General features: G+C 36.9%; 1 protein-coding gene across 1 annotated transcript; it reads right to left on the bottom strand.

Annotated features, from left to right (window-relative positions):
- Positions 1 to 1,308: 1,308 nt before the first annotated feature.
- On the bottom strand, positions 1,309 to 22,411 carry AstC-R1 (Allatostatin C receptor 1). The gene is made up of 2 exons (XM_089467308.1): positions 21,750 to 22,411; positions 1,309 to 3,303 (listed from the first exon to the last, which is right to left on the bottom strand). The coding sequence occupies exon 2, from the start codon at positions 3,172 to 3,174 to the stop codon at positions 1,675 to 1,677; it is 1,500 nt and encodes a 499-aa protein (XP_089323434.1). The 5' UTR covers positions 3,175 to 3,303; positions 21,750 to 22,411; the 3' UTR covers positions 1,309 to 1,674.
- Between the last annotated feature and the right edge of the window lie 7 nt (positions 22,412 to 22,418).

The raw sequence follows: 22,418 nt of genomic DNA, 5'->3' as shown, positions 1-22,418 counted from the left end.
GACTCTGCATAATTTCGTTTAATTTGCGTTTAATTGAATTCCACATTGCCTGATTTTCGGTTCACATATTCCGATTTAGTTGTGGTGCATTGCAGTGTAATTAAATAAAGCCTGTGATTGACATTGCGGACGGCTTGCCGCTGAGCTGATTGACCGCAAGGCGAGTCCAGGTTGCGGTGGGGCGTGGCTGATAAGTGATGGCTAATCGATTTGCCAGACAATGAGATGTACTCTATAAAGACCGCTTCTTTCTCTTCTGCCCGCACGTCAGTCTCATAAAGCCAGTCGATGAGCAGCGGACAAACAATCTGAAACGTGTGTTGCCCAAAAGTCAACAGCCCGAAATCGAATGGGCGCCACTGCAATGCGAATGAACGACCAGCGGCAAATTTGTAAAATGCCGTGAAATATAAAACGTGACCAATGCAGTCGAATTGACAACACACACGCACACACACACAGACTGCTGCACTTTGCCCTTATACTGCATTTCGGTTGCGTATACGACGTGTGTGCCCCAATGGCCACGTTCCGCCAGCTAAAGCTGAAACATTTGATTATTCTGCTGATGGGATTACGTTGTTAATTTTTGTCCTCCCCTTCATTCTAATCAGATTTGATTTGGTTCATACGCTGAGCTCATTGAAAATGTAAAATCAGGGCAAAAAGGTTTTGTGAAATGCATTTAACAGGCAGAACGAGGGTTGGCAAAAGACACAATTATATGCTATATATTTTATATTATGGGATATATTAACGCGTCGATCTCTGAAAGGATAAGTGTTAAAGATTTGAAATGATATTGAATGTTCCTATATGAAGCATGCACAGATCGAGTTTAATTAGAGAAATCGATATCTATTCCAGGTTGGATGTAATCGATTTATCGGCTTATGAAAATGTAGTTATTATATTTTCATAGCTCCCAAATAACTGTTGAGCGTTTCTTTATGTCTAAAAAAAAATCTTTTCTTTTACTGACACTCTGAAAATGGTTATTCGTTTTCTCCCCGACTGTTTGGATGAGTTTTATAAAAATAGGAAAAGGTTTGTATTGGTATGCGAAGGCTCTGTTGTGCATGTATATGTGAATGGGAATACCGTTTGTATTGATTTTAGCATACTCACTGATCCGAGCATCAAACGTATCGCTCCCTAAATGATGTTTGTGTCAAGAGCGTAGGTCAACTCGGCCCGCTCACTAGAAAATAATAATGAAAAGTAGTAAAGCGAGAACAGTTGAATAAAAACTACATAAATAAATTCGTCTATGTAAAAATCCAGCTAGTTCTGGGTTTAGCGTACCTCTTAGATTTTTCTTATTTTTGATATTTAATAATTTTATTCATTTTCTCGTTACACTTAAAAGCACATTTACACAGTTGGAGTAGGTCTTAGGTCTAGTAGATTTAAACGGCAAATGCACCTTTCAAAAATACCTTAAAACTTAAAACTAAACTTAAGTTTAAGCTGAAAATTCGTCATACTAAATATACGTATATATATTTTAAGAAAACACGAGGGTGATGCTTGGCTTCTCACTGGGAGTCTCTATTAATACTGCTAGATAGATAGAGATAGAGTAGAAAAACTGAATACGTATATGCGAGTGCCTAGATCAGGCATGATTTCTATACACTTAAGGGATATTCTAAGTTAGTTTAGCGACTAGTTTCATAGATCAGTTTGCTGAATCAGGCTGGAGCCGCGTCGTGTTGTCGTGCAGAACGCCTCCTGCTGATCGCTGAGGCAAATGATCAGATTCTCTCTCTCTGCATCTGGCGCCATGGAATTCGGCACGGTCAGCTTGCCATTGGAGCTGCACGACTTGGGCGCATTGGTGGAGCCCGTTTTCTCGGCCGTGGTCGTCGAGGAGGTGGTGGTCGAGGAGTTGTTGTTGCCCATGTGCAGGGAGAGCAGCGGCGGCTGTTGTTGCTGCTGCTGTTGCTGGGGATTGGTGTTCAGCAGACGTTTGGAGCCGCCACGTCGTCGGCTGCCCTGCTTGGTGAAGACGCTCGGCTCCAGCTGGAGCTGGGCATTGATGTCCTGCTTGTTCATGCAGGTGAAGGCCTTGAAGAAGCTCTTGCGAAAGTTCTCGCTGAGGAAGGCGTACAAAATGGGATTCACTGCCGAGTTGGAATAGACCAATGCGCCCAGCAGCAGGAAGATGAGTATCTCCAGCCGGGACAGATCACGCTGTGCCGGATTGGAGTTGATCAGCGCCAGCTGCGACATCCAATGCGGCAGCCAGCAGGAGATGTAAACGGTGATGACGGTCAGCACCAGGCGAGTTACCTTGCGATGGGCGCGACGCTTCTCCTTGGACTTGGTCGTGTGCTTGGGACCCACCGAGCGCAGCTTGCGTATGACCAAATAGTAGAAGCTGAGTATGAAGCACAGGGGCGTGGCGAAGCCGAGAAAGAAGGTGTACAGTATGAAGGTGGTGCCGGAGTGCTTCTTGTACGCGTCTGGCCACATGATGTTGCACGAGTAATTGATGCCATCCTCCTGTTCGACGGTGCTGGCATAGAGCATCACGGGCAGCATCAGCACCGCCGAGGTGCTCCAGGCCAGCGCCGAGACCAGCTTCGCGATGTGCAGAGTGCGATAGCGCGGCGACGATATGGGATGACAGACGGCTATATAGCGATCCGCCGACATGATCAGCAGAAAGATGGAGGAGGTGAACGACGTGATCGACGTGCTCACCATATACGCCTTGCACATCAGCTCCCCGAAGCGCCAGCTGCAAATGCGCATCGTGTAGAGCAGAAAGGGAATGCCAATCAGAAAGCACTCGTCCGCTATGGCCAGATTGAGTATGTAGATGTTGGTCACCGTCTGCATCTTGGAGAAGCGCAACACCACATAGATGACCAGCGTGTTGCCGAACAGGCCCACAATGCAGACGAGCCCGTACAGCACCACAGTCAGCAGATCCGCGAAGGAGTTACGCGTCGCCATGCAGTGCTGATACGTCGGCAGATCCGTGCTGTGCATCGAGCTGCCCGTCGCTGGCAAATATCCCTCCGGCTGGGGGCTATAGAGCGTATCATTCGGATAGTCGTAGGGCCCCCTGCTTGTGTTTCCTGCTGCCAGCAGCCAGTCCGGCTGCTCTGACTCGGTCGACGGACTGCCACAGACCAGTTGAAGCCACGCAAACAATAGCCACATGGTTGTTGCTATAAGCTCTCTACATATATCAATATATATGTTATGTATATATTTAGTTTGTATTTTAGTTTGTAAGCCTTATTGTTGTTTTCTCATTTGCCAAGTTGCAAACATGTTGTTGTCTGTTGCCTGCAAAATAAATATGCAAATTGCCAGTTAGATATTTTCTATTGAAAAAGCTTTTGTGCTTGTTACAAATTGATTGAGCAAGGGATTAAAAGTTAGAATGCAGACTAACAAATACTCTAAACTAAACTAAACTTTCATTAAGACCGTAAATCTTTAAAATTTTAAACTGAAAGGAAACTTTTTCCGATCTATGAGCTCCTCCAACTAATCGTAACAAATCGACTATTCCAATTGTTATACTTTGGTTAAATAACTTTTGTATTAGTGGTGCGATTTCATTGCCATTTTTAGCATGATATCTTCATATATTATTATATATACATCAATTTTGTTACAGCCCCAATCTTTTCACATATTGCCAATTGTGAAAAATGTTAACGTTGGCCAAATTAGAATGCAAATCAAAATCGTATAAAATGCACGTAACACTAAATGAAAAATTAGAAGCCTCTATTTTAATTTAATACAGGCATCAAATTCAGGAAGTATGATAATCTATAACACTAAACAGGAATAGCTATTGATTACTAATTTTTTTTTAAATTTTTTTTATATATATATATTTTTTTTTGAACAATTTTTATGTATTTATATATTTAATATATTCTATTGAAACTTATATTTTTATATCTTATAATATTATATTTTTTATTATTATTTCTTAAAATTGTAAGTCTCTTATAGGTTCAAATTTTGATGCGTTCACATGTACGCACGGACGAGAGACGGATGGACGAATGTAGTGCTGTTAAAGAATATTTCTGCTTCACTGCCTACACGCCTCCTTCTGTTTTTTTTTTTTTTTTTTTTTTTTTTATAAGACTCAATAAACCATGCCTGTTGCATACATATTCACAAACCCATTATACCCGGATTTTCCATTTTCAGTGGGCTCAGGGTACTCAAAAGTTCTTTCAGATTGGCCAGTTAATTAATTGTAGCTATGGTTTCCCAGTGATAGCGAATCCTTGATGCATTCATTTATAAACTTCTGTAAACTTCAATTAAAGCACTTCCAGGAATAACTAGAGCAAAAAGTAGTTAGCAATTTATTGATTGAGCCCAGCAACTTTTGCGTGTATCATTGAGCTACAATTTTTTTTTTTTTTTGGGAAACTTTCTAGTCTAACTTTTTGGCCGAATTTCGCGCTCCTAACTTTGGTCAAGTCCGTGAAATTCATGGCTAATGCGCGCAATTAACTTTTCGCAAACATAAAATTAATTTTGCACAATCAATAGGAAATGGGATTTGCAAACCGGCATTAACATTTCAATTGAATTCAAATTAAGCATATTTCAACTCGAGAGAGCAGCAAATATATTCTCACTCAACAATCCAATGAGTGTAGGTGTGTGTGTGTGTGTGGTGCAGGTGTTAAGATAAACAGCCTATGCTGTTGGCCATTCCAATTGACCTTTGGTATCGATACTTGCATAGCTCTTGCCTGGCCCCAAATTCGACTATAAACATATTGGTTTAGGCTTGTGTTTAGCTAGGCAAATTAATTTGTGGCATATTTCACACTACGCAAATATTGTAGTTGGCCCCGGCTGGCTCCACATCTTGCTGGCCCAAATTAAAATGGCCTTCTGCTATTGGTAGGTTAATGCATCTGCCATAAATTACCACACATTTTCAAGTGTTGGATAAACAAGCCAAGCTCACAAAGCTATACCCAAACCCAAACATTTCGATTTCCATGCAACGCGCCTCGAGCACTGCAATACAAAACTGCACTCCGAAATGGGAAAATTAAACAAAAACTGTGCAGAAACGAAAATTTGCAATGGAAATTGCTGCAATGTAGCAGGTAGTTGATAATGCCAGAGACTGTGGCTTTTGTTGGAAAATAATTTGAAATATGCACATGTACAGACAAATTGTTATATGTTGTTAAGTGTTTCGGGTCTCAAATGGCTGTGAAGTCTTTTACAAATATTGAGCATTCAGCTTGGGCTATTTTTCGGAAGTTGTGGAAAAAATTATACATTTTTTATTTTAATTTGCGACAGCTAAATGACTTACTAGATAGATAATTTTTCTGTGATGCAGCATTTAACATACAACTTATGTTATTCTGCCTAATTTTTATTTATTTTATTGCCCTACAGGATGTTAATTTTAGTTTGTCCTCATTTATTCATTTCATATAATGTGAAATTTTAACAACAGTTTCACAGCTTGTGCAAAATACATTGATATTCTTTAAAAATATTTTAGGTATTTGCTAAGCCCTAATAAGCATGCTACAATATTTTTTGGTCGATCTGGATAGGAAATCAACAGTGATTATAATGCAAAACTCAAGGTTCACAACTTAAAGAATGTAGTTTATATAGCTTTTTCAATTTATTACGCCTTAAGAAACGTTTCTATAAATATTTAAATTTCTATAACATTTCTCAACAGTAATCGGATTGTCAAATTTGCAAATTCAAGCGTTGCACTTTCTTATTTAAAAAACAGTCAAATTTTGTCATATAAATATATATCATAAATATATATAAATAAATATTTATCACAACATATTTGGCCCAAACAACTATAACTTCAGAAATAACAATAAATTCGGTACTTCATTCGCTTAAACAAAAGTAAAAACCTCTCAACTGTCGCACACGTTAAGCTCACTTTAAACTTTAAGTCAGCTCTGCAAGAACCTGGCAGGAATTGCTTTTCACAGTCGGATTGAAGCTGATTGAAGTCGACCCACAAATTGCCTGGGCATTCGGTTTGTCAAAAGCGTTTTAAATTTCGTTGTCGTCCACAGTTCATGCAACTGGAACGCGACTCTCGAGTAATAAATCGCTTGCAATTGACGATGGCGCTCATTGAGGGGTGGGAGGCGGCGGCTGTGGGGGGAATTGTGGTTGATATCGGACAGGATTTGGTTGTGCCATCAATTAACGGAAAGTTCAGCGTCAGGTGCGTGAAATAAGCATGCGAACAGCGGAAAGTTGACGCGTTGTCAAGGCAATGAATATCTTAGTTGCGGCTCAAGATATTTATTTAAGTTGAACAATTTAAAATCAGTATGCATAAGTATAGTTTTATGATCCGTACTTCCCATAAATTATGTGAAAAAATGTTAAAAATCATACAAAAAATAATAATAAAAAATAGATTTTCTAGAAAGTTTGAAATTATTATTTTTTAGGATTTTTTTAATACATCTACAATTTATATTATTATTTAAATTTTTTGTTATTATATTTCTTTTAATTTGAAACTATGTATTATTGAATACATATATTTGTATTATTATTATTGTTATTAAATATTATTATATTATATTATTATTATTATATTATTATTTACTTTCATTTAAGAATAGTATAGAAATAATATAATAATAATTATATAGAAAATATGGGAGTTCTCTAGACTTGTTAATAATAGAGCATATCTCTATAATAAATTATTATTTATATTTTTCCAGGTAAATTGTCCTATTGCAAAGAACCCTCATATAGAAAATATTTAAGAGCACCAAATGATTTAATTTTTTAAACAAATTGTATTAAAATATGGGTGAAATTATATAATATTTACATAAAAAAAGGTAAAGAAAATCTCTTTATCAAATTCTATTTCGAATACTAATTCAGATTAATTGTTAGATTATAAGTTTTTAGTATAAAAATGAATTCAAATTATTTTATTGGCTCCACTTAAGCGGAAATTGATAATATAAAAAAAATACTTAATATCTATTTTTGCTGCCAATCGAATGTTAAATGCATTTAGTTCTGCATAAATCATAAACTATTCTGCAAATGGGGTAGTGGGTGACCTTTCACCCCGTTCGTCCGCATTTTATTGCAGTGCTAACTGCTTTGACATTCGGTTGAAGGGTTTTAACGGCTATAGTTTAACACCTGTCGACGCTTTGTTCTGATATCGTATTCGTAACTTCTGTCTGTTGAATAGATTTTTGTTTTTGCCTTTATTGTGCTATCAAATGGCAAATTGCAGGCAACTGCTGCTGCTGCTGTTGCTGTTGCAACAATTGTTGCTGGTAACTGCAACCGCAATTCGGGCACAAATTGCAGCAGCAGTTGCGGCTGGGTGCAGTCACAGCTTATTCGCAGAGCTCTGTCCATTGGCTGCCGTTTGACAGGCAAATAGGAGAACATGTGCTGCAATCATTGCAGCCACTCTGAGGCAGACGTTGGCCAAGAGCACCGAGAGGGCTAAGAGTCAGCTGCAAGTGCCCAGTTTTTGATGCTGACTCAGAGAAAGTCGGCTCCCCTCATAGCTGTCAAGTTGATTCTGCTTATTGTTGTTGTTGTTGTTGTAATGTTGTTGAGAATGTCCCTTGGACGCATTTTGAGTGTGGCGCTTATTAAAAATTTATGCAGTTTATGAGAGACCGAGCACTCGGTGCCCATCTTCTAGTCGGATGCGGTGCAGCATGTGTCTGGACATGGTTGATGCCACTGCTGCTGCTGCTGCTGATGATGATGTGGCAAAGGGCTATAAAGCAGCAGTTTAGCCTGGGGGATATGCATCAAAGCTGCGTCGAGCTGTTAAAGCGTAAAAACTATCGCATAAGCCACAGCAAAGACTACGACTGAATGGTATTTCATTCAGAGCTTGTCGCTAGAGATTTTTCAGCGCAAGCATTGAGTTTTAGTGAATTTCATTGAAGGGCGCAAAGTTCACATACTGGCAAAATAAAAAAAAAATAAATAAAAAGAAAGAAAAAACTCAAGCAGGGGGAATTTGCTTTGTCACTACGGTTTATATAAGTTGAATAGTTAATGATGTATGCAGTGTAGGATTTATATCTAGCTTATGTATAAATACAGACCATGTGACATTATTATATTGTTAAAGCCTAAGCTGACGGTACAAAAGCTGACTGAAAATAAGCTGAGTATGTAAAGAAATATAGAGAGACTGATAGTGATGTAAAGAGTACAGGAAGATAGGGAGAGGGAAAGAGAGAGTGAGAGAGAGAGACAGTGAGTAAGACAGAGAGTATGAGTGATAGCTAGATAGATATAGAGAAAGAGAGAGATAATTAGGAAGAGTGACAAAGAGGGTCTAAAAGAAAATATGAATATAATATAAATAGACAAATACCAGGCAAACGGCAAGAGAGAGATAAAGATAAATACCGAGACAGAAAATACCGGAGGGAAAGAGAGGGGGATAGAGAGGAAAATGATTTAAAGGCAGAAACAGATATAATATATAATATAAAATAATAACAATAATATAAGAACATACAATATATATTATATAATAATATAATATAAATAATAATATATAAATGTATTATACTATTAAGAGTAAGGCAGTCATATAGTCGAAGAAAGAGTGAGAGAATGAGATTCATAGATGCGCTGTCAATGAGAGTGAGAGTCTGTCAATGACAGCGAGACTGCGACTGAGTGACGCTCTAATTGAAAAAGAAATGTAGAGAGAGAGAATAGGAGTAGAATAGGAAGAAGAAATGGAGCAAGAGAGACGGCACTCGAAATATAGTTGGAAGCTCGCTAAGCGCACATTTGATTGATTTGATTTATGGAGCACAGCAAAGCAACTGCAAGCAGGAAGAGTGTGGAGCACTTAATTAATTAAAAGTTTGCACAAAAGTTCGTCGTTACCGACAGGCCACGCCCCACCGCAAAAGCCGAAGCTTAAGCGAGAGAAATGAGCGAGTGCGGGGCAACTCCATTGGCACATACTAAAGGGCTGCAAGTTGCTGCACGCGTGCGAATAATGCCATAAAATTAGAGTTTAGTGTGCAGAGGCTGGATGAGGGATGAGGCGGTGCAGGAGGAGTCACACATTTCAGTTGCATTGTGTGCGGCAGAAGCAGGCAGCAGTTGGGCAGTCAACAGCTTGGCAAATGTTTGGTTGCCTGGCTGTCGTTGGGGCCGCATGTGAGGCGTATAATTTTTGGATACACAACAACAACAACAACAACAATTCATACATAAACAACAGCAACAACGACTAAACACACATACACTAAGAGTGTGTAAATTTGGCCAGCGCATTTGCATGTAGACCCCGCTCAGCTCCAACCCAACACACACGCACACACACACACACACGCAGAGAGCACCCAGTCAAGAGAACAACTGCAGTTGGTGTGGGCCATGTTTATGGAATGTGCGGCCTGCCTGCCTAGTGTAAAGTGCAACATAAACAAAATCCACTGGCGCTACTCAACCTCCCTCCCTCTCTCTCCCTCTGTGTGTCTCACTCTCTTTCTGTCTCGTTCTGTATTTCCTTTGTTTGCCAAATGTTAACCGCACTTAATCTTTGAAACACCTTTGGTTAGGGCATGCTTTGCCAACAAAACATGCATCGCAACAAGTTTTTCGCATAATCTACTTAAAATTCGGTTACCCAAAAGTTAGGGTATATGAGTGAATGCTCACAACATTTAAATTGCATAATAAGTAAATCATACAAGCAAATCAAGATTATTGTTTATTATATGTTTCATTATACATATGTAGAAAGAAAATAACAAAAATTCACATCAATTTATATGTATAGAATGTAAAGTAGTGAAACTTATATTTTATGTATTATATTTTATTATAAACATATTTACAAAGGGCATTGTGTGTGTTCGCATCTTAACGAGCTTTAGAATGCTTCAAATATATGAGCTTATGCTTATCAACATCTAAACACGCACGGCTAGAGCTTAAAGGAAGCCATGGCCTAGCATAGCTTCATGAGCTGAGTCAACAGCAGACGCCAAATTTTAACTATGTAAATTCACGCACAAACATAAGAGCCTGAGTTCGTGAGTCTTGCTTATGGGAGACGAATCACAAACTAAGGCCTCTACCCATCTACTTTAAGAGCACTCTCTGATATACGAGTTTAACAATTCGAAGCAAATCATATGATATGATTGATTTATGAATGCTAGAGAAGAGTTTCACGAACAGATCAGAAACGAAATTTAGTCAAATATTCTTAGATGCTCACAGCCTGTTTTAATTATAAAAGAAATTGCTTTGCCTCGCTTATTCAAGGGCTTTCTGCTCTCAATTTTGCTTATAGTTTATTATATAGTCAGTACTCTGCAGCTATATTAATCACATCAATATTGGAAAACTTTCACTTGAGCAGTTTCACATCGAGTTTGGTTTTTTGTTAAGCTAACGCTGCAGTCAGTCAATCAGTCAGCTCAAACAGCCCAATAGTGTATTCAGATTTGCTCTGACATTTATTGATATATCTAGCTTTGCTCGTCACATTTAAAGGTTCATATTTCACATTTAAAGCTTCCTCTCATATTTTCCCCAAAAGTGTAGAGCTTCAGCTTTCAGCACTAACTCAACATCAGCCCGTTGGGTCAAAAAGATTCAAACAAGGCACAGACTTGTTTGGTTGCGGTTGAAACCTTTTGTGGCTCAACAGAGATCACAATAATCGAAATGTCTGACTTTATTCCAATGCGTAATGGCAGAGCAGAGCACAATGTCAGTTACGGCCCTTTCAGACCGCTCAATTATGTATGGGTGTGCAGGCATAGATGGGTATGTGTGTGTGTGTGTGTGTGGGTGTCTGTTCACACACCGCTAGCCAACTGCAGTCTAAGTCCTAGTTGTGAGAGTCCTGCGGTTTTTACCATTACCCAGTCGGACTGCTCATTTTATTTATGAAGCTCACTCTCACTCAGCCACACCTTGGCATCCCCAGCCTGCCAGCCGCCCCCGCTCACCCAAACGCATATATCATAGGCACTGGCTTTCAGCTTTTAACAGACGCATTTGCAAATACACACACCCAGTCACACACACACACATTCAAACATTTGCACCTTTTGTTTGGCTTAACGAAATGGAACACAAAATTGGGCCGTAGCTGGCCTTTGGCGTGGTTGCCTTATTGCCGCTGCTGCTGCTGCTGCCGTTTGTGGCTAAATGGCCTCAACTGCAGACCTAAATCCTATGTCCTAGCTATCTGTATTGTTCCATGGACATTTTCTGCTCTCTATCTCTAAGTGATCCACGTGATATATCAGTGGAACATTAACGGCACTGCTCCTGCCGGGAAGCAAACAGATTGCCATCGTAAATTTGAGCCGGGACGAAAATTTGTCTCCACTTAGCCAAGTTAACTGCAAGGTGCTGTAGCTGCGTACTTGCTTAAGTTTTTGATAAGAGTTGATAATTGATTTAGCCGATACCGTCAATTAATTTATTTTAATCAAATAAAAGGAACATTTTTTTTATTGCTATTATAAATTTTGCAAATTAATTCTATTTTATTTTGAATTTTCAATAATAAAAACTGATACTCAATTTTTATTTTTTTATTTGTTTTTTTTCTACTAGAAATTTATTTGTGCTTTTTTCAATTTCTATAAAAACTATTGTTCAATATAAATTTATTTTTTATTTGAATTTCATTACAAAGAGCATTTAATTTAATTTATTTTATTTTATTTTATGACTGCATATCGAATAATAATTTGATTATCAAATTTCTATAATAAATATAAAAAATAAAAAATTGTATCAATTGGCATATTCCCATATTGACCAAAAATCAAATTTCTATAAAGAGAAGCGTTTAATTTTTATTTTGTTTAGACACTTTAATATATATTGGAAACTAATAAGAATTGCATATATATTTGAATTTGACAGTTGGACTTTTTTTACTACAGCGGAGTAAATGTAGAAAAAAGTGGCTCTACTTCATGCTCTTTTATTCTTTACGCTCTGTAAGTGAAATCAATCGAAAAAATCATATTCCATCGCACTCCCTTGGGTTCTTCTCGTATTCGTCTTTCATTGAGCGAGTCTCGAGTTGAGTTATTCGTGTTGTGCTCCTTTCACGAACATCGTTTAGGGAGACATACGATTGACGTTCGCGCAGTGAGAAAGAGTAAGTGATAAAATAACTCAACTAACTAACTAGCTCAATGCAGACGGTCTTCACATTCACACACACATGCATGCATGAAACTTAATTTACGTATAGTCTAGGTGTATTCAGCGAACAAAAGCTTCGCATACTAACTCAACCAAAAACGGTCAGAGCGAAAAAACACTCGTTGATAAACCGATGCGATAGATCTCTGACTTTTCGAATTTCCCGGACTAAATTTGATTAATTAAATTTTTATTTATTAATTTATTATTATTTTTTACATATATATTCAAATTGAGTTTAATCAAATTTTAAGTTTTATAATAAGTTGAATTTCACATTTAATTTTTACTATTTATTTTAAATTTAATTTCTATAGGCATTTTTTGCTCATCATGACTTCATAACTAATTGTAGATTCTCCTATAAATGAAGTCCGTTATCTCATTTATCAATTACAATTTTACGCTAATATAAATCACACTAGATTATCTTTAATATTGTAATTTATTTCGTTGAATTTATAATTTCGTCGCTTGCCGAATGCAGCAACCGCAGTCCGTTTTACGCATGCCTCACTGTGTGTGCTCGTGCTCGCGCATTACCTATTCGGAGACCCCGGATAACGCAATTTACATAAATTAGCACCAATATATTGCCACGCCCCACGGCCTAATAGCCGCCCATCTGTTGGACATGCTCCAATAGTTTTCGCTTCGTGAAATTTTAAACAGGAAATTTTTGGTCATAATTGAAGCATGCCCATTGAATCCATATGTGTTCAACTGGCCTTAGTTTAGCAACTGATGGGCGTGGCACGCGGCTGCCCACCCACAGTCAGTTTTGCTATTGTTGCAGCAATGAATGAAGCCTTTGTCAGGCGACTATTTTGGTTTCTATGGTGCCGACAAAGCAACAGCGACATTTTAATTGGATGCTGTTGAAATTCGACATTTTATTTTAGCTGTTGGCTCACAGTTTGACTTTGTTGAGGGGTTTTAGTGGTAAAGGGCTTTAAATGCGTTGAATATTCTGCACAAAAGCGGGTATATGATTTCTGTTGAAAGCGATTTTAATAGGCAGATGAAGGAATTTTCTAGCTGAATGAATACTTCAGAGGAATCATCAGTTGCATATGAGAGTGCCGACAGCAATGCTCATTTTTAGTAAATCGATAATTATCGATTATGAAATATGCGTAGCAGAACTTTACATTGTCAATAGAGTTGAAGAAATGAACATCTGGTCATATTAATATATTCAACTTTCGCTATAAGTTTCCCATCTTTATCCATTTCCAAGAATTTGATAATTTATCGATGCTGGAATAGATTTATCAAGCCTATCTAGGCATTCAATGGTTTATAAGCATTTCAATACAGTTATTCTAATTTTCTAATATTAAATAACGCAGCAAAGTCCTTATAATATTTTCCTTCCGGGTATCTTTTAGTCGAGCACTGCCCACTTCAGTTCTCCTGCTGTTTTTCTATTCACATGTTTTTTGCCAATAGCTTAGCTTACACAGTTTTTTGTTACACGAACAAAGTAAAATTTTGCGTGCTATTTTTGTTGCGCACAACTTTATTAATATTGTCGCAAACTCTGTTTAAAGCATTTTCAAACAATTCAATTTCGTTTTCAATTAATTTTTTTTTTTTTTTTTTTTAGATAATTTGTGAACTTTTTAATTATAGTTGCAAATTTTATGTAGCTAGTCGACTGTGAACTAATTTAAAATGGTAATCAAATTAATTGAGCTTTTCATGGGGCAAACATAATTTAATGCCACAAAAATCACTCATACGCCACGTGACACTGATTTTATTTATTCTTATCTATCAAAGAGATTTTTCTATATTTTGTGATTTCGATTTCCCAGAACTTTGCTTAGTCAATCAAAGTTATGGCATTTACCTGTGTACAAATAATATTTGAAGTATAATTACCAAGCTGGAATAAATTGGAAGAGGGAAATGGCTCGGCTCGGCCTTTTATGTTTGCCTGAGCCTCTGAGTTTTTCTGCCTGTCTGCCTGTCAGTCTGTTAGTCAGCCTATTTGTCTGTCTGTCGGCAGGTCTATGTGGCTCATCAGTTTGCCTTTGTGTGTCTACGTTGATATTTACAGCTGACTCAGCAGCAGGCAAAGTGAAATATAAAAATAAACAAATTGAAATCAAATCAAGCGTTAGTCAAAGCAAATTGTCCAGCGGAAAGTCGTTTGACGCTTGGCAAGAAATGCAATTAACAACATGAATGGCCAATTAATAATTATTGCAGCAAATGCATAGCACGTGTTGTTTTTGTTTGTTGATGTTGTTATTTTTGTTGGTAATTGTTGCTGTTGTTGTTGTTGTTGTTGTTGGTCTTGTTATTTTGGTTGCTCTCGGCAAGTTGTTATTGCTCAATGGCACACAGTTTCCTGCACTTAGTCAGCCATCAATTTTATTTATTCATTTAATTGTGATAGTCGGTCAAGTTAATATACCCAGTAAACAACAGCTCTGCGTGGGGAGGCGTGAAAAATGTTGATATATTATAGGATTGTTACTATGTTAGGATCATTAAAAACTGCAGCTAAAAATATTTTGAGCAGAGCTTTATATTTTAATAATACTATGATATAATAATATTACCAATTATCAAAATTGACTGAGAAGAGGTTTTCATAATATTGATATAATATAAAACTACACAATAATATTTATTTATTAAACTTCAAGCTTTTTCAAAATTTAAGTACAAAATAAATTTTTAAAAATAAATTTGTTTTTCTTCCTTAAAAAAATACATTAATACATTTTTTAAACTACAAGTTATAAAATATATGTATATGTATATATAAGTTGTCTATGAATATGAATCAAGCTATTATTTCTATTCTATCTATTTTTAAGAACTTTCATGTTTCGAAATCTCATACTAATATAAATAATTTGAACAAATATATAAATAAATATATATATAAAATAAATCTGTAAAAATTACGAATATTATTTAAACATTTCTATTTTTCGTGTTCTTTTATTAGGAATTTTTTATTTCCGTGTATTATTATAAAAATTTATGAATTGCAAAATAATAAAAAATTTTACTTTTTTTGTCATCTACTTATAAAAGCTGTCATATTTATCAATAACATAACATTATATATATGAATATTCCCAATTAAAATAAATGGATTACTTTTTGGTTTTTGAGATTTTGCAACTTAAAAGAAATCCTAAGAAAATATGATTATTATTTGTAGTTTTCAAGTCTTCTGCACTTATAATGAATATGCAAAATCTCAAAGAGCTCACGTCATAAACTAACAGCTTCTCTTTGTCAGGATATTTTATAGTCGAATTTTCTGTGAGCTGTTTTCCCCCCCCCACTTTGTTGTTGTTTATCCAAATTGCTCACTGATGTTTGTTATTATTGTTATTGCGGATATTTGTTTTCTCTCACGTTTGCTCATTGAAGTATTTTTAATGGTCGGACGTAGCCATGACCAACCTAGACAATGCGCCTGCCATCCGTTCATCTGCTCTCATTTTATGAGTCCATTTAAGCAGAAACAATGAAAATGTGATGTATATTTAAATTAAATTGATTACTCTAGAGCAGTAGCAACGGAGAGTTGGCCGAGAAGTGGGCCGAGAAGTGGGCCAACAAGAGCTACCAGTTGAGATATGGATAACTCCGTATATACCTACATATTTCCATATATGTATATATTTTTGTTTGTGCATGAGTCGATAATGCATTGACGTTCAATTAACACTAAATCATGATATTAATTAATTGATATTATTTTTAGTCTCGGTCCTTCTCCCCCACTTCGATTCTCTTCAGCCACACACACACAGAAAAAGTCCAATCAATAGTGCCCGAGTTGATATAGACGGGGGGTCTTCTGACTGCCGGCTGTCGCCTTCATTTCCATGCCATGGACAATTATTCATTTCGTCATCGGGCCATGGCTAATTGAATTGCGAAATCGATTCGGAAGCTCAGCGAAATGGATCGCATGACTCACACATCAACTCACCAATATCTGCTCGAACATAACTAATGGAGTATTTAGTCTATGTGGATCGGAATGTCGTTGTGATTGATTGGCTAGCTAATTTCTGTGCGGCATTGCAATCAGTGTAAGAAATAGTTCAACTAATTTGCTATACGATAATGTTATCAACTTTTAGATATTGCTATATCCCACAGAGCCAGCCAGCTGACTGTGGGGCATTCATTATCGTGTAACCCTTTGTTCTGTATGGTAATTTTGTTTTTTTCAGCTTTTTATATACGCTTTTTTTTTCCTTTGTTTATGTTTTATTTTTTATTTTTTTGCTATTGTTGTCGCTGCTGCTTTTCTCTTTTGTCGTCATTAACGTCAGCCAGGCGTTGTTTAATTTGAGCATTAATCATGGCCACGCAAGCTGGGACTCTCAGCGTAACGGGATACAGTTGCAATCTGCTTGTGCTGCTGCTGCAGCTGCATCAGCAAATGGCTGACGACAACTTGATGAAAAAGTTGTGGCAAGTTTTTCGGGATGCAAAGCACCAACCACGTTGCATAAGGTGTTGCCAGCAGAGCCAGAGCTGCACAATATGTATTGTGCTCTGCCATGACTTGATGAATTCTTAGAAATTTGTTTTGAAAATATGTTGACATTCCCCAACCACCCGCTGTCCACCCACTGGCATACTTATTAACCACATGAGGTCTATATATAGTCAAAGTATTCCCATTTTTTGCTCTCTTCTGTTGAATAACTTTGGTAGTCAAATTTATCATTTCACAAATGTGTGTGTGTGTATGTGTGTGTGTGAGAGCGAGCTTCTTGAGAAGGTATGGTTGACTAGGGAATTCATACAATAATATATTTTAGAGATTAGCTTAATGGCCTTTGCTATTCTGCATCAGAGGCAAAACTGCAATTAATCTCTGTTATAATTATGTGACACTATCAAAGAGTTTTCAAGTATGCTAAAATTACTCAAACACAAATTCCAGTTGAGCTATTCAGTTTGCATATTTATCATTTACTTTGGCTATAGAATGCAAAGGAATTTATTCACAAGTTAAACATTAAGGCAGACAGATAGAGAGATAGAGAGCGAGAGAGAGAGAGAGAGAGAGAGAGAGAGAGAAAGAGAGAGAGAGAGAGAGAGAGCTTTGTCTTAGTCTTTGCTGTTCTAGGTAGCTTTGCATATCTACAATTAGTCTCAGTTTTAATTATGTGAAACTATCAAAATATGCCAAATTATAAAAAACTTTCTAGCACAAATACATAGTATGTATATTTAAAATTTTACTTAATATAAAATTTACGACTATATTATAATATACTATACTGTATTATACTGTAATATAAAATACCATAATATACTATACAATCCCAACTATTTCACTCATGAAAAACATATGTAATTAATTTAAATATGCATTATTTCCCATTTGCCAGAGACAAACAAAGAAGTATTATATCATTTTTAAAACAGTCTGTAGAGGATGTTAACAGTGTTTAAGCTGCGGGGTTATGTGATTTAAGCTTTAAAATTGGGATTAGATGCTTTTGGTTTCGATTTGCCAGATTCCTAAAAGACATAATATTATAATGGTTTATTTGTCGCTGAGCCGATCTCATGCTTTATTTGATTCGACAAAGTCTAAAATGGGGTATACCTTAAGAAAAATATTACTAAAATATATAATATACAAGAATATATATGACAATATAATATATATTAAATTTCCCATAGGCAAACCCACAGCTAAATTAATACTCCCTATGCTTTTCCCTATAAGCAAAATCTTTAAAGCATCGATAAATACTTTTTCACTTCACAAGTTGCTTTACTTTATCCAAAGTTTGTCTCACTTTTGCAGCTACCTCCTCACATCATAATTTAGCATAAAAAAAGAAAAGAAAAAACTGCAAGAGATGTTACAGCATCCGCTTTGCAAAGGTTTCTCCTGACATTTTGCCAACACCAATTTCATATTCTCTCACTCTCTCTCTCTCTCTCCCTCTCTCTCTCTCGCACTTGTTATGCAGAATTTTGTAACGTGCATCTCTGCATCGTCGTCTCCTCTAATTTCTTTTTACCACTTTTTGGCTTTTGTTTTCACTTTGTTTTCACACCTTAGTGCAGCTTTGTGGCATTGAAAGTTGTTTAGCACTCACAAAGTGCGCTTTAATGGACTTTTGTTTGATTTGAATAGCATCGATTCATCAGCATAATTTGTTGGCAAATGGGGAATGATTTAGTCTAGCTCTATCACAGCCTTCGACTGGAGTTTTGCTACCTTTATTATCATCGCATCGATGGCTTTTCAATTTTCATTTACGCTGCACACCTAATTGCAGTAGCTCGATAGCAGCTTATCTTATCTATCCGATGCGGGTGCTTTATACTATCTACAGAGGCAATGCCAGCTGACGTGTTCCATCCATCCGTCCCGCGCAACTCGTTTATATAGATCGGTTTAAAGGTCCCATCGTAATTAATTGCAAAACTTTTCCCATTGCACGACGAAAAATTTGAAAAGTTTGCTGCTGCTGCTGCTGCTGCAGCTTTGGATATCTCATTAACTGTTTGTGGCTCTGCAGCCATTGAACGAGCGATGAGTGCTGAACGCAATACACCTGCATGACTGTCAGATATCATGGCTAAGTACCTGATGGAATGGTGGAAATTTTAACTGAGCTCGAGAGCAAAGCAAAGAGATAAATGACAGAGACAAATTGCATGGAAAGCAAAAGCTTTATATTTCTTTTTTCCCAATTAGAGCAGCTATGTTAATTCAAAAGCCTAATATACATAGTTTCAAAAGCAAATCAACTCTAGTCCAATGAAAATCAAAGCAAAAGACCGCATCAGAATTTGCGAATCTGTCGCGAAAGCTTTTAATTTGAGTTGCCCCAACTTAAGTTAACCTCAGCATTCGTTTGACTCGGTTTCGTCACTTGGTTTTTTCCGTTGACTGTTTGCCGAGTGTCAGGAGATCAGGAGGAGGGAGACTGGCTGAGAGGCTGAAGCTGGAGCTGGCGCTGGCGCCGCTGCCATCAAATTATACGAATTTGCTATGCACTTTGTCTGGCAGAATTCGAGGACAGAAATTTTGGCAGCTGGCGCTCAAACCATAAGCCTGAAGCTTTTGCTGCCTATTTTTTGTCGCAATACTCTTTGCACAGTATAGAATGGGTGGCTAGAAAACACAAAGGAATGAAGGCATTTTTGTTTTTTATACATGCTATAGAGTACTTAGAAGATATTTATGTATGCAAATATGGGAATCTTTCAGATCAGCAATAATCATAATGCTTAGCTATTTCAAAATGCATTTAAAATTAGACTATTTTGTTTCTCCTATACCCTGTGCTGCCCAGTGTTTCAATATAGGGTAACTGCCAGTCAGGCATATGCACATACACATGTCTACATATAGATATATACTGTTAATCTATTCAATATTCTAAGCACAGCTCTATTCGAGTAAAACACAGATATTCAATTTATTCTGTGCCGTCTGTCTGGTAGTATTTGCATATACAGTAGGATATATGTATAGTAGTACATAGTATAAATATATACTATTAATCTATTCGATATATCGAGTGGAGTTCTTATACTTTAGGCCGACAAACATTTGAGATAATTTCTATATATTTTCTGTACATCTAGCAGCTACAGGGTATACGCTAGTCATGCATATACTTCTACAATTAAATACTGCTTATCTATTCATTTTACCAAGCACTGCGATAATTTCTCAACTCTATCGAGAGTAACTCAGTCTGCAGTGGATCTCACTCAAGCATAGGGTAACTGCTAGTCATGCATATTCATCAATTGTATTCTTTTTATCACATCATTTGCACCGAAATGTTAATGTCTGTTGTTTCCCTTTGCCGTTTCCTAGGGTCCCCTCTATGTCCTATATGTACTGGCTCAAAAAACATTTCCAACTGGCAGCCAGTCAGCCGTAATGGAAGGAAACTGTTTGGTTGCAATGTCCTCTCGTGTGTGCTGGTGTCGATTGTCGGAAATGGGAGTGGGCGTGCGAGTGGCAGTGGGAGTGGGAGTGGCAGTGGCCGAGGTGTCTTTGACTTGACGTTGAAAGAAATCTGTCTGACAAATTACATGCGTAGCAGCTGCTGAATGCTTCGTTTGCCCATGTTGTCCCCTTTTTCTGTTGCTACTCCTGCTTCTACTGCTTCTGCTCCTGCTCCCGCTCCTGCTCCTGCTCCCGCTCCTGCGCCACATTTGGCTCAGCCAACAATCATCAGCCAAATGCGCGTCAGTCACGCTGTCTGTCTGTCCGTCAACAAGGAGTGCAACGACCTTTTAGCTGAATGGGACTACGTTTTGGTAAATGACTTTAGCTTCTTTTTTTTTACAACTGCGGCCCAATGGGCTGTACCTTGAATAATTTGATAAAAGCGTCTGCAACCTGATTAGGCTAACAAAGTTTTCTCGGACTTGGCTAATAAGCTATAAGTGACCCAAGACTTTCGCATTAGATACAGATATATATTAAGTTTTATAAATACATTGGCTGTATATAAATATATACTTTAGGATAATAATTGAAAAAAAAAAAAACTAATCAAATATATATCTGCTATAAAAGAGTTGAAGAGTTGAAAAAAGATGATACAGTTATTTTTCTCCTTAACTTTTTGTTTGTATAAGAAAAACAACTTTCAAAACTTTCTCATAGTAAAAATTGTGTTATTTACTTTAATATTTTTTTTAACTAAAAAAAAAAAAAATAAAAATAAAAATAAATAAATAATAATAATAAAAATAATTAAAATAATTATAAAAATATTTATGGAGATGTTAAATTTATAAAACAATATATATATATAATTTTTTTTGTCTAAAGCTACAAGTAAAAAACTAAATATTTTTATATTTAAGACAATATTTCTAGTTTATAATAAAAAAAAAAAAAATAATAATAATAATAATTAAGAAGAAATACGTATACTTTATTTATTATTTTGGTTTAGAGGTCTTAAATTTAATTAAATAAAAAAATGTATTTAACTAAAATAATTGATTACATTTGTGTGGATTTATATTTTAGAAACAAGATATTAATCTATATTTTTTAAAATCGTTTCTAAGCACTATCAAAGTTAAAATAAAAATAATCACTTAAAAAAATGCTGCTGATTTAAAGTTTCTGTAGAATTTACCGCGCACAAATTCTACAGATAATTGATAATAATATTTGAAATATAAAACTCAGGCTAAGATTTTGTCATATAAAATGCTTAAAACTAAAGCACTTTAGTTATTTTTCTAACGACTATTTGGCATATTAAGCTCCGTCCAGCCATTCCTGTCACACTCTATTGGCCCATCATCGGCTTTGAAGTGCTTAACCCTCGCATTCAACAGTTATAAATGATTATGCGTACAAATTGTCGCTATCTTGATAAATTCGCATGCACAGCACAGGACGTGAGAGGACCTTTCGAAAATGGCATTTCTTCTATTGTATGGCCAACATATTCACACGCACACACACTCGCACCATATGAAAGATACAAATGTATCTCAGAAATGTATCTAATGCTTACCATTGTTATGCGTCGCCAGTTGCCGCCTTGGCACATGGTCCACATCCTCGACTGCGTTTCGCACAAATTCCCAAACGGCACGCACTTATTTTTCTTTTTTTTTCACCACGTTGTGTTTTGAGGTTCTCAAAATATTTGGCAAACGTTTCTATGATTTCTCGAATTTCACGAATTTTGCGAATTTCTCTGTTATTTTTCACTGTCTGAATTATTTGTGTTGCTGCCTGCGGCCGACGGCCTGCAGAGTTATTTGTTTATTTACGCTGCGTTCTGCTAATTTGAATTAGCTCTGCCAGCGTTGCGCAGTCGTTGTCGTCGTCGTCGCTGTCGCCGTCAGAGTACCGTTGGTTTTACGCACTGTTGCTTTTGTTTCGCTTTTAGCTCTAGTTTCGCTTATCGCTTATGCGCTCGGCCCGGCTCGCTGCTGCGACTGCCAATGCCAACTGCACGTTTCAGCTTTGTTTTGCATACTGCGCGCCGCAGTTGCCGGCGAATGTTGTTGTGGTGCATGCGACGCCCCCGACTGCAGAACTGATGCCCCGACGAGACGCCAGCCTCGTGTGCTCACTCGGCAAAATTGGCTAACTGTTCACGCTCGTGTGTTTTTCATCTGTTCGCTTCGTATTCGCTTTCTGCTCATAACGAACTGCATGCATGTCTCACATTGCA

This window comes from Drosophila arizonae, chromosome 4 (genome assembly GCF_054131065.1).
Source record: "Drosophila arizonae isolate 15081-1271.41 chromosome 4, UAZ_ARI_1.0, whole genome shotgun sequence".
Taxonomy (NCBI): domain Eukaryota; kingdom Metazoa; phylum Arthropoda; class Insecta; order Diptera; family Drosophilidae; genus Drosophila; species Drosophila arizonae.
This window is presented reverse-complemented; position numbering and strand designations above follow the sequence as displayed.

What these genes read in the sequence shown, in the direction of transcription:
- AstC-R1 (XM_089467308.1), bottom strand. Translation starts at nt 3,174, where the DNA reads ATGTGGCTATTGTTTGCGTGGCTTCAACTGGTCTGTGGCAGTCCGTCG.